Below are 12,760 nucleotides of genomic sequence, written 5' to 3'. Positions count from 1 at the left end.
TACAGTAGACAGGTAAAAGAAGCTGAAGGTCCCATCAGCTGAGTAGATACTACAAGATATATAATATTCTCTTCAATTTCTCTTCACTGCCTGACAGTTTGTATTATTAGTATATGTCTTTCACTTCCTTAGACTTATTCCAAGGTATTTTAATTTTCTGAGGCTATTGTGAATGGGATTGTTTCCCTGATTTCCTTCTGAATATGTTTGTTGTTTATATATAGAAAGGTTGCTCTCTGTTTCTCTGTCTCTCTCTGTGTGTGTATGTGTGTGTGTGTGTGTGAGAGAGAGAGAGGGAGCTGGGGGGAGAGAGAGAGACACGGGGGGGGGAGAGGGAGAGAAAAGGGGAGTGTTTATTTTGTTTCTTGCTACTTTGCTGAATATATTTATCAGATGTAGGAAATTTGTGATTGAATCTTTGATATGTTGAGATACGGATTTTGAATCCCTAAATTCTCTGGGAATTGTATCATGAAGGGATGTTGGGTTTTGTCAACGGTCTTTTTTGTATCTAGTGACATGGTCCTGTTTTCTTTAATTATATGATCCCTGGTAGGTCAGCCACACTCCAGGGTAGGCCCACTCCTAAGACTAGTCTAGTAACACAAACTGGACTTGGTGGGGGCAAAACACAAAAAGAAGACTCAACATTGGGTAGCTAAGGAGAAGAGGATGGATAGAGTAGATATGGGAGGAGTTGGGGAGGGAATATGATCAAAGTACATTTTATGATAATCTCAAAGAAAAAATAAAATATTTAAAATTAAAAAGTCGTACAATGGAATATTGCCCAGTCATATAAAGAACTTGTAATAATAAACTTTTTGTTACTATAATGAAATGCCCTAGACTGTGTAACTCTATGAAAAATCAGATGTATTTCATTTAGTTCTGGAAGCTTTAAATGTAAGAAGCACATCAGGAGCTCTGGAGAAGGAAGGCCTTCCTGCTGGCAGAGTGCTGTGGTGGTGCAAGGCATCACATGGCAAGAGACAGGGAGCAAACATCTGTGTCTGCATCTGTATTCTCTACATTGTCGGTCTCTTTCCCTCTCCACTGTCCTCCTCTTCTCTCTCCCTGATTTTCTGTTTCTCCTTCTCCTTTTGATGACCCTCATCAGGAATCATTGGGGGTTTTCCCTAATGGCTTTATCTAACCCTAATCACCTCCCAAAGAACCTGCCTCTAAGCATACTTGAATTAAGTTTCCATATTTTGTATCTCACAAGGGTGATTAGCTTTTTACATGTCAATTATTGGGGTGATACTCAACCATTTTAACACTAGAGAGACAGTAATATGCTGATACAACTTGAATAAATGTTGGAAACATGCTAAATAAAAGAGACCAGTTATGAAAAGCCAGGCTTGTTATCCCAGCTGCTCCAGAGTCTGACGCAGAGAACTGCTGTTGATGGACATGTGTACTCTAACTGGGTAAATGCACAGCCTTTTAAGGAGGTCATCACCAATAAGTACATACATACTGTACAGGAGCCACGGTTTTGATCCATATTTTTGCCTATTATGGTGTCTTAAACAGAGTCAAAAGCATGAGAATGAATGTTGAAAAACTAAAATATTTTTGTTTCAATATAGTCTTCGGCGTGTTGTTTGTGAAATGCTCAACTCACAGTCAAATAGCGAAAAGTGCTTCAGGAAGCCTTTGGAAGTAGCAGAAGGAAGGTATTGTCAGAAAATGTAAACTACTTAGAAGATAATGTGAAATGTAAAGTAACAACAAATAATGTGACAAAAAGAAAAAATGAGAAGAAAACAATGTTGTTGAATTCCTAGCATATAAAGCCTACAAATTTTGGTAATCTTTACCAAAGGAGTGGATATAGGTCCCATTATGAGGATCGATATTCCTAGAGAAAAGAATCAGAGTTTCTGGAGAAATATAGAACAAACAAAAGTTGTATTTTTTGTTGTTTTTTTTATGTGTAGCCCTGGCTGTCCTGAAACTCACTCTGTAGACCAGGCTGGCCTCAAATTCAGAGATCCACCTGCCTCTGCCTCCTGAGTGCTGGGGTTAAAGGCGTGTGTCACCACCAACTGGCATGATAGTCCTATTTTTATTTACACTTGCATGAAAGTTTTGTCCATCTGTTTCTACCACAATTAAGTGCTCTCTGTCAAGGAGGTTCCAATTCTGTACTCCAGTAGGGTGTGCACACATACATGTACACACATATCCCATAGATGGTAGTACATGTTATAAAAGAATGTTAAAATTGTTACAAGAGGTCCTGGGGAGACAGCTCAGTTGATAAAAGGTGCTTACTACCCAAGCACAGAGACCCAAGTTCCATCCATAGCACCCACATAACAAGCCAGATTCAGCAATGCATGCTTGTAATCCCATCACTGGGGAAACAGACAGAAGAGTCCCTGGGGACCCGTTCTCCAGCTAACCTTGCCCCAGGCCCCAGTGAGAGACCCTTTCTCAAAAAATCAAGGTAGATAACTCTTACAGAACTATCCCTGATGTTAACTGCTGGCCTCCACATACACATGTGCGTGCGCACGCGCGCGCGCGCGCGCACACACACACACACACACACACACACACACACACACACACACACACACAATGCTCCAAACATACGAAGTAGCTCTCAAGCAGGATTTCAGTGTGCAATGTCAGAAAAGAGAAGGTTGTTGTGGTCAAATGGGTCACAATAAGAAATCACCCAGCAATTCAGTTCGTTTAGTGTTTATGAAGGAAGTAATGGAAGATAAAGTTAGGGCCAAATTATATATATACCCCAGCTCTACTTAGCAACTGCAGGTGGTCGATTATAACCTCTTCCTGATCAGCCCTTAAAAGCAGTTAAGATAATATTACCATCTGCCCTCCAATTGAGAGAAACAGATAAGGCTTCACACACTGCCTAGCAAAGAGATTCCTTGTGTTTTGGCATGAGAAGGCTTGATTGTCCAGTTAACACATTTAAATTTTTATGTTATAGGGAGCAACACATAAAAAATTTTAAAAAGGAATTGCATAAGCTGAAGCTGGCCTTTAGGAGATTAACTTAGTGGATGAGCTGGAGGGAAAACAGGTCACAGGAAGCCATTGCAACAATCTAGAGTGGTAACGATAGCCTCAGCCAGTATGTTGGTAGTGTAAGTCACCATATAAAACCGTAAAAATTGCTGACAGTTTGATGCTGTTGACAGCAGTAAGAAGCAGGAGAGAGGAAACATGTTTGAAGGAAACAGTCGGGTTTTTACACACCGAGTTAGAGATCCATTGGGACCTCCAGGAAGAAAGGTGTGCTAAGCAGTTCTAAAGTCAGCATTGGGGTTAGGACTTAGGAGAACGTGGGAGGTGTGCCCTCCCATCGGTTGGGGCCAACATGTCTGAAATTGCTAAAAGGAAGCATCATAGTCAAAAGTGGAAATAGTTAAGAACAGAGCCCTTAGAGTTGGGCAAATGAAGATCAGGCACATAATACAACTTAATTTACCTTTCATAAAACTTGTTTTGTCTTTGTCTGTCTGTCTGTCTGTCTGTTTGTTTGTTTTAGAAAGCTTCAGTCTGCAGCCCTCCCTGACAGGCCTGTAGCCCAGGCTGGCTTCCAAGTTGTATCAGTCTTCCTGCCTCGGCTTCCCAAGTGTCCAGATTGCAGGCATGCACCAATATGTCCAGCTTTCCTTTTTGTGTAGTATTTTATACAAACTGCTAAAGGATAACACAAGAGCTGTTGAGATGGCAGGCCAGTTTGGGTTCTGAAAAACTCATAGAGCATGAGAAGTTAAGATTGAGATGTCTCACAGCTGTTCTCCGAAACCACAGAGATAGGGGTGGCCTTGAGGTCCTCCTGAGGGGACTAATTACATGCCTGATCGTTTCTCGCTACAAGTTCAACAGCTGATTTTTACCTTGGCATCTCTTGGTCACCTGGAGAGGGCAATTACAAGAATGAAAATGGCATTCCAGTCCTTCTGCCTATTGAAAATCACTATGGATTTCTCTGGCACCAGCTATTTTGATAGGTTCTTCACCCATTAGTGCTTGTAGCAGCCAGAAAAGGAAGGGGATTTGAGACCATGATCCTGGGTTTCTCTGAAGAGCAAAGGGAGCTCCAGTTTGTGCCTGACCCAGTGAAGTTGTTGGTCATAATGGGGAAATGACTTGAACTGACAGGTTTACTTTCTTTGTTTCTAACTAGGGCCTTGTGTTTTAATTAACTTTTACAAGTGAATAATGTGCAATAGCCATAATCCACTGGGCTGGCAAGGAATTGTATGGAGTTCTATTGCAATATAAAAATGTGTTAAGTCTTTGATACCGGAGGGTTTGTGATACTTTAAAATTAACGAGCTGGCTTTACTCTCTGCATACAGTGCTAGGCTTCTTTAATGGCCCTTTATTCCATTCTGTGTTAAGAGATTGTGTGTGTGTGTGTGTGTGTGTGTGTGTGTGTGTGTGTGTGTGTGTGTGTGTGTACAGTTTTTGTGTCTTCCTCTATTTGCTTTTAGGAAGCTTCACAGTTAGGCTGGTTTCAAATTCATTTTTAAAATGTTTTACCAAGGCCAGCCTCCTCATGTTTTATTCTCATGCTGACCCTTAACACCTATCAAGTTGATTTCTCCCTTAGTACCAGTTGCCGGTTTAATCAGTTGCACAAGTGAAGGGCTCGAGGCTTGGGGTGGGGGAGCTGAGTTGTTGGACTACCTACTTTGTTAATTTAACAAAATTCGTTAGACTGGGTAACTTTACAAGAAAACATGTTTGTTCAGCTTACAGGTCCAGAGATTCAAGGGCACAGCATGGCCCTGCTATCATCTTGGCTCTGGTGAAAGCCTTATGGTGGGTGGGATCACAGTGTTAGGGTTGTGTGTGAGAGAAAGCCATTACGTCTTTTATAGTCTCTGATTTTCCTGAGAACTCACTCGGGGTCCCATGAGTGCTGCTTTAATCCCTTCGGAGGAAAACACCCCCCAGTGACCTAACAACCTTCCACAAGGGGGCTTCTTCTTAAAAGTCCCGCATTCCCTGTTAACATTGACATGCTGGGGACAGCTTTCAGCACCCTCTCAGGGAAGAAACCACATCACAGCCATGGCAGTAATAGTCCTAACCTAAAAGAATATGTGCCTTGAGGGGGGACTTTGTAGAATAAGAATATTCTTAACCTGTCCTGTGACAGCTTACAATTCGATTTCTTCTTTTTGCAGTAAGTACAAATTGATGCTCGGTGAGGAGCCTGTGGAGAAACGAAGGAGGCTCCAGAGCGAGATGATACCATCTCCTATAGATTACTCCATGTCCAGTCCTTACAGGAGGGCAGAAGCAGCTGCAGCCCACCCAGAAGGAGACAACAGCCAAGATCAATTCAGTTCTGAGAGAAGTACACCACCATACCTCCTACCAGAATACCCAGAAGCAAACAAGAATATAGAGCGGAACCAGGAAGCTCCGGCACTTGGTCCAGGGGCCCAGGACCACGACCAGGAGTCCCTGCTTCCTGAAGAGCTAGAAGATCAGATGCCAAGATTGGTAGCAGAAGAATCTAACAGAAGCAGTAGCGAGAACATAAACAGAGAAGTGAATAAAGGGCCTTTTGTAGCTGTAGTCGGTGTTGCGAAGGGACTTACAGATTCAGGAGCTCCCATCCAGCTAATCCCTTTTAACAGGGAGGAGTTTGTAGGGAGAAGAAAGGCAGCAGGATCCCGGAATCCTTATTCTTCTGTGGCCCCTGCCGCAGCAACCACTGCAGGGAAAGGAAAAGGCTGCCAGGAAAGCGGAGGGCGCAACATGCCAAAGATCAAGAACCAGAAAGAATTGGAGGAATTGAAGAGAACCACGGAAAAACTGGAGCGTGTTTTGGCTGAAAGGAATTTGTTCCAGCAAAAGGTTTGGGCAATGCATTACCACTAGGGATAAGACAAGGTCATTGTAAGCAAGGGACTAAGGCAGTGGTTCTCAGCCTTCTTAATGCTGTGACCCTTTAATACAGTTCCTCATGTTGTGGTGACCCCCAACTATAAAATTATTTTGTTGTTACTTCATAACTACAAATTTGCTATTGTTATGAATCATAATATAAAGACCCGTGTTTTCTTTTTTTTTTTTAAAGATTTATTTTATTTATTATGTATACAGTGTTCTGCCTGCATGTGTCTTTGCAGGCCAGAAGAGGACACCAGATCTAATTGCAGGTGGTTGTGAGCCACCATGTGGTTGCTGGGAATTGAACTCAGGACCTCTGGAAGAGCAGCCAGTGCTCTTAACCACTGAGCCATCTCCCCAGCCCAAGACCCGTGTTTTCTAATGGTCTTAGATGACCCCTGTGAAAGGGTCATTTGAAATCCTGATGGCTTTCGACCCACAGGTTGAGAACAACTGGACTGGGGTGTTGATATGTTGGTGATTTCTTTTGTACTCTGAAGCTTTTAAACAAAATATGTCATTAAACCAGTCTGTGGTTTAAACTATGTCCTAGATTGTGTGGACCCTAATGGGCTTTCCCTCTGTATTTTAGGTTTGACAAGAGATTTGCATAAGTATAATAATGCATTACAAATAATGGAACCACAGGGTAGATTTTGTCAGAACGGTTTGGGATACTCTAGCTTTTCGTGTGTGGGTCACTGACTTTCTCTTTCTTGGACTGCAGGTAGAGGAGCTGGAACAGGAGAAGAATCATTGGCATTCTGAGTTTAAGAAAGTTCAACATGAATTGGTGACCTATAGCACCCAGGAGACAGAAGGCTTATACTGGAGCAAGAAGCATATGGGTTATCGCCAAGCTGAATTCCAGGTTCTGAAAGCTGAACTAGAAAGAACCAAAGAAGAGAAGCAAGAACTAAAAGAGAAACTGAAAGAGACAGAGACACACCTGGAAGTACTGCAGAAGGCCCAGGTCTCCTGCCGGAAGCCAGAGGGAGATGACCTAGAAAGGTTAATTACTAGGGTTTAGTTATCAGCTTGTGAGTACTAATGGGAAGTTTCTGATAAGCCCCCCCCCCCCGACCCCCCTGCCAGTTACTGGTCATAGACAAGGGCGAAAGTCTTAATTCATTGACCACCACGGATTGAGTAATTATTTCTTAGAAAGCCGCAGCCAATCTCCCTGTGTTTGATGGCATGGTGCTTTCTGTCTTCTTTCTACCTAACGGAGACATAATTGTTAAGAAATATAGGCCCATTTTGAAGGGACTTCATTTTATTCTGTTGGCTAATGACTTCATGTCATCTCTTCTCCTGCCCCCTCACTCCATCATACAGGGCTTTGGCAAAGCTTACGCGGCTACGTATCCACGTCAGCTATCTCCTTACTTCTGTCCTCCCTCACTTGGAGCTTCGTGAGATCGGGTATGACTCCGAACAAGTGGATGGGATCCTGTACACGGTGCTGGAGGCAAATCACATACTGGATTGAGCACCAGACTATATATCCTCTCCTAGCTTTCTTTTCTCTGGTCTGCCTGTGTGCCGTGTGCCCTCCCTTGTCTCTCTCCTCCTTTCTCTCCCTCCCCTAGCCTTTGTTTCTTTTTCACCTTTATGCCTTATATGGGGACTCTTTAAATAAGTCCTGGTTCTTCATCAGTGTGCTTCACATTCAGTGTGGGCGAGGGGAAAGAGACCCGTTCAACAGCCATTTAAGAGTCCAGGAAGAGAAAACGCAATAGTCACCAAGTTAGGTGACCTGAAAGCTCTAACTGTCATGATCTAGATACTTGGCCTGTCTCGTGTTCTGATAATGGTTCGTGTTCATTTAGGATAAATCGGTCAGCAAATGTTGGGTCCAATGTACCTGGTGGGATAAATCAGGCTTTTCAGCCCTGCCAAGGTTGAAACACTCTAGTAGGAAGCACAAGGCACAGCAAGTTAACTAATGATCCAAAGAAGGGTATAGTGTGTGTGCGTGGTGGAAAGATGACTGAGAAGATGAAGAAGAGCAATGTAAAAAAGGAAGGCAGTGCACCGTAAGTGGGACCTAAACGAAGCGTCAAAGAGTGAGCATGACAACACTCTCAATCATGCTTGTTGCCTAACTGGTAGGATTATGGTTGATAGTTTTTCTCCTTCCTATCTTCTTGCCCTTTTCAAATTTTCTATAGCATTCTTGTTATTCTTCTTACATTGGAAAATAAATTGTTTTGAAAGCTAACAAGTAGGCTTGAATTTGGGTGTCAAATGAGATGTTTATGAAAGTATAAAGTCATTTTACACTTGTAATTTATGTTGAGTTTAACATTACCTCTGGGGAGACAGCATAAACAAATGTGCAAAAAAAAATCCAGAATGTGAAATGTGTTTGGTAAGAGTACTAGGTTCATGTAAAAGGAACCCACCAACCAACTCATCAATTCTCCATGGCATTTTTATTTTAATAACAGATATGTGAAAATAAATATATAAGGATCAAAACTTTGTATGTATCATCACATTATTAAATTTTAGGTATCATGGGAAATATTTTAGAATAGAAAGATTTAGTTGCCATCCCTTGTAATATACCTACATACTTTCTAGGCTATATAGAATAAGAGGTAGACCTCAGAGTACAGAAATAGTACATCTTATACTCATGCAAAGAAGATGTTTTATGAATCCATTGCTTTTATATTTATGTAGTATATAGTCTCCAAAGAGTTAAAGGTACTCCTGAAAGGTTGCTGTACAGTAAATATATATATATATATATATATATATATATATATATATATATATATATATATATGCCTATGTATACCTCTGTATATGTGTGTCTCAGCATTGAAAACTAGGAAGTAGAGGAGAGGAATAATAAAAGGGAGGTGGAATCCACCAGCAGTAAAAGGATTCTGTAGTACAGACAAAACACTTTGGATAGTGATTCTGTTTTACTCAGTAAATTTACTTCAGAAGACTGTCCCAAGAATACTTGACCTCCTTTGACGGGAAGCCCATAATAAATAGATATTCCTGTGAGTCTGTGGAGAATATGAGGAGGCCACAGCCAGGCTTCACCATTAGAATGGTACTTAAACATCCCCCTGCTCCTACCACTCTACCTCACCCCAGCTTTAGCACGCTGCATGATTAACTTCCGTGTTCAACATTTGCATCAGTCTATCCAAGGCCTCGGTTGTCTAAATGGGGTCATTAACAAGGGAAGGATAACACATGCAGTTATTTTCTCAGTGATACTTGTTTGTCAGATGGGGACTGGGAGCGGTGGGACTTTTGCACAGATAAGAATAATGTGAATGGGAGCCCAGGAGAGGAGGAATTTCAGTGAATGGAAAGTTTAGTCTGTATAGCTATTGGTTGGATGAGTGGGGGAGGCAGATAATTGAGCTCTAAAGGGGAAGAAAGATTGAAATCTTAACTCATCTTTACCGGTGCTTCCGGTCTGCACAAACTCCCTGGTTTATGTGCTGTCAGCCTGTGGTTTTGAACCCCCACTGCTTCTTCCAGCAACACTCACCTGTGTTAGTCTATCCACTCCAGTAACAGAGCTATTGCTTTGTTACCTATTTACCCTGACACCGCATACAGACACCTAGGTTCAAACTCCAACCTTTTACAGATGTCCCCCAAGACCAGACCGCCCGCCTGGCCTGCCTATACTTCCTTTCAGCAGCCCTTCATCATTTGCACTGCCCTAACCTGCCTATACTTCCTTCCTTTCAGCAGCTCTTCATCATTTGCACTGCCCTAGCTCACTTGGTCTACTGGGAACATGGCAAGCTGTCAACTAACCTCAGAGGCTACACTGGTACTCTGCCCTCTGATACATTCTTTAACCTTGCTGCAATAAAAGGATTCTCTAGTTGCAGACAAAACACTATGAAACGTGACCCATCAGAGATAAATATTCCTGTGAGTCTCGAACTCATATTAAATACCACTGTGGAAAGACTGGAGTGTTGCCCATCCTTACCAGAAGCCATTCTAGTATGAAAACAGGTACTAACAGTAAAGAAAACAGGTGCCTCCTCCTGGCCTTCCTCTGAGGTTAACATAAATCTTCTTACAAATGTTTCCCTTTAACTGGCCATAGTTAGCATGTGGGCACTTGTTATCTCATTCCTTGACAGTTGAAATCAATTCTTAATTGGCCTCCCTCATCTCCTATTCTCATTCCTCAATACACACTTCTTAATATCACTAAATAGCTCTTAACAACTTTATCAGGTCATGTCTCTGCTCAAAGACATTATTGCTCTCTCTTGCCACAAAATGTTATACAAATTCTTTAGTGTGGTTCTCAAGCCCTGTGTTGTCTGGGGTACTCTCCTCTATACACTCATCTTCCAACAAGCCAAACACAAAGCTCTATTCTACCTACATTGAACTCCTTTTCAATTTCTGAATGCATCTTAAGATTTTTGTCCTCTGCCTTTGCTATTCCACTCTTGGAATGTTCTCTTAATCATCTTTCCTTTGGCTAAAATGCCAACTTATTTCGGAAAATTCCTCTAACCCAGGAAAGCATGAAATTTTTCTTTGAATGTTTAAGCCTTGTGTCATTTCTAAGACTTGTATCATAAACTTCCTGATCCTACTTTCCCTATTAGAAAGCTTCAAATTGATATTCAACTGCCTACTTGACATTTACACTTACATATCTCACAGACATTTCAAGTAAATCATGCTAAAAATAAACAGCGACATACCCCAGGACTTTTCCTCCCCCACAATTTTCTTCATGTTAGAAAATGGCACCTCTTCCCACTCAGTTGCTTAAGCTAGAAACCTGGAAGTCATCCTTAATTCCTTTTCTCATTCCCTACATCCAGTCTGTCAACATGTCTGTTGTTTCTATTTCCAAAGCATAATCTTGACTGTACTAGCTTTTCCCACAGCCTCAGTCTAAACTCCCATCACTCCTTTCCTTGGATCATAACAGCTAACTAGAGACCTTGGATCCTCTCTTGCGCTCACAATTGTCATGTCACTAGAAATGGTGTACCTTTAGAAAGTAAAATAAAAGTCAAATCATGTGACTCTCTGCTTAAAGGCAATACCTCACTTCTCATTTCATTTAGAGTAAAACCGCCCTGTCTTACAAGTGTCTTACAAGACCCCTGCCTACCTCTTACATTTGTCTCAGTGATCTTTCATCATTTATCACTTCACATACGGCCCCTTCCCCTGCATACTTGGCTTCCGACTGAAACATAGCAAGCTCTCACTTAAGCTCAGAGCCCTCAGACTGTGCCTTCTCCTGAGATGTTCTTTACCCATTCTGTCCAACTGGAGTGCTGTGTTTCCAGTCTTGGCATGATTCACTCTTCCTGATTCTATCTTCTTCCTAGATATGCCTTCCATTTTTTCTCTATTTCTGCCATATTATCTTCCCACCATTTCCTTGTTTTGTTTCCGGTTCATAGCAAGCTTGTATACTTAGTCATTTTCATTCATTAAAAAAAATATTCACTGGGCACCTACTCTAGGCTGAGTGATACCCAGTGGTGAATATAACACACATTGTTTGTATATACCTGTTTCAGTAAGTTCTATAAGACCATGCTTGGTTTGCTAACCACTGTATCCTACTGCTTATCATAGTACCTGGGATATAGTAAATAAGCAATAAATGGTTGTTAATGAATGGTTTAATGATGGAATTGTGTTCTGTTCATATCTCCATCTCAGTGATCTAAAACAATGTCCCATTCATGGAAGAGGGTAAATAAATCAGCATGAGTGAGGTAGATAACCATCCTGGGCATTAACCTCTGAAAAGGAAAGGCCGACACAGTAGCTGCTGCCGGCTACAGGAGTGGGGTTGCTGTGAAGGGCCTGCTGTTGCTCTTGAGCAGCTCTTCAATGGAAGTAATTAGAATGCAAAAGAAAAGGGAGATGGGTGTTCTTCACACAAACAATCTACATGAATACTGAGAGAGACAACATTTAACCAGGAGATGGCTATACACACCAGATCTTGAGAGTAAGAACTAAACAGAAAAAATTTCTAAGAACTCCTCTTCTGTCTTTTCAAGGGTGAGGGTGGTTCATTTCAGCTGTAAAAAGAAGAGTCATTCACAAGCTAAGAACAGAGCAAGTTTCAAGGAAACCAGTTCCAGGCATGTGTTAGGTCAGTACATGCCTGTTGTATGAACGAATGGATACCTGGATGATGACCAGACCAGTGATCTGGTGGCAGCGCCAGAGTTTGGGAAGGTTTGTTTGCCCACGGCTGAGGCTTGCACGTTGTCTGGCCTAACAATTTAGAAGAAGCGGCTGTAGTCTTAGTTCCCAAGGGCAATCTCAAGATAAAACATGCTTTAGAATCCTGTACTGTGAATTAAAACCCATTTCTGTAGCACTACATTGGGAGTGAAGCGTAACAGTCCTCTCTATGTGAGGTCAGGCTATGACAAGTACGATTTCCAAGAAAACAGGCATATTTCATGAGGACCACCCTACCTCATGATTTCTATCAGGAACAATGTGCTCTGATTCAGAAGTCAGTGTGGGCTGGAGAGATGGGCTCAGTGAGTAAGAAAGCTTGCTGCTCTTGCAGAGCTTCAGTTCCCAGCACCCATACAGGGGATCTCACAACTGCCCACAACTTTAGCCCCAGGGGATCTGAACCCTCTTCTGGCTCCACAGACACCTGCATGTACATGTGATACATGCACATAAATGGAAATCAAATAGATCTTTTACAAAGTCAGAGTGAGGTGGTTTGTAAGCTCAGCATTCAAGAGGCCGAGGCACAAAGATTCAGAGTCAAGGCCAATGTTGGCTGCACAGTGAGAACATGTCTCAAAAGTCAAGGCACATTTTTGGATAATAAACGAAATAA

At 41.9% G+C, this 12,760-nt stretch overlaps 1 protein-coding gene across 2 annotated transcripts in view; it reads left to right on the top strand.

Moving 5' to 3' along the window:
* The window catches only part of Morc4 (MORC family CW-type zinc finger 4), a 59,105-nt gene extending 47,545 nt beyond the window's left edge, over nt 1-11,560 (top strand). Inside the window, exons 11-14 of one of the 2 annotated variants that reach the window (XM_052736644.1) lie at nt 1,599-1,685; nt 5,190-5,868; nt 6,632-6,915; nt 7,243-11,560. In XM_052736644.1, coding sequence (XP_052592604.1) covers nt 1,599-1,685; nt 5,190-5,868; nt 6,632-6,915; nt 7,243-7,396 — 1,204 coding nt within the window. In that variant the 3' untranslated portion in view covers nt 7,397-11,560. The remainder of the gene's footprint in view (nt 1-1,598; nt 1,686-5,189; nt 5,869-6,631; nt 6,916-7,242) is intronic. The other variant, XM_052736651.1, reaches the window with a different exon arrangement.
* Nucleotides 11,561-12,760: the final 1,200 nt, after the last annotated feature.

The sequence above is a fragment of the Peromyscus californicus genome, unplaced genomic scaffold, assembly GCF_007827085.1.
Source record: "Peromyscus californicus insignis strain IS unplaced genomic scaffold, ASM782708v3 Scaffold_10__1_contigs__length_136768540, whole genome shotgun sequence".
In the NCBI taxonomy this organism is placed as follows: domain Eukaryota; kingdom Metazoa; phylum Chordata; class Mammalia; order Rodentia; family Cricetidae; genus Peromyscus; species Peromyscus californicus.
This window is presented reverse-complemented; position numbering and strand designations above follow the sequence as displayed.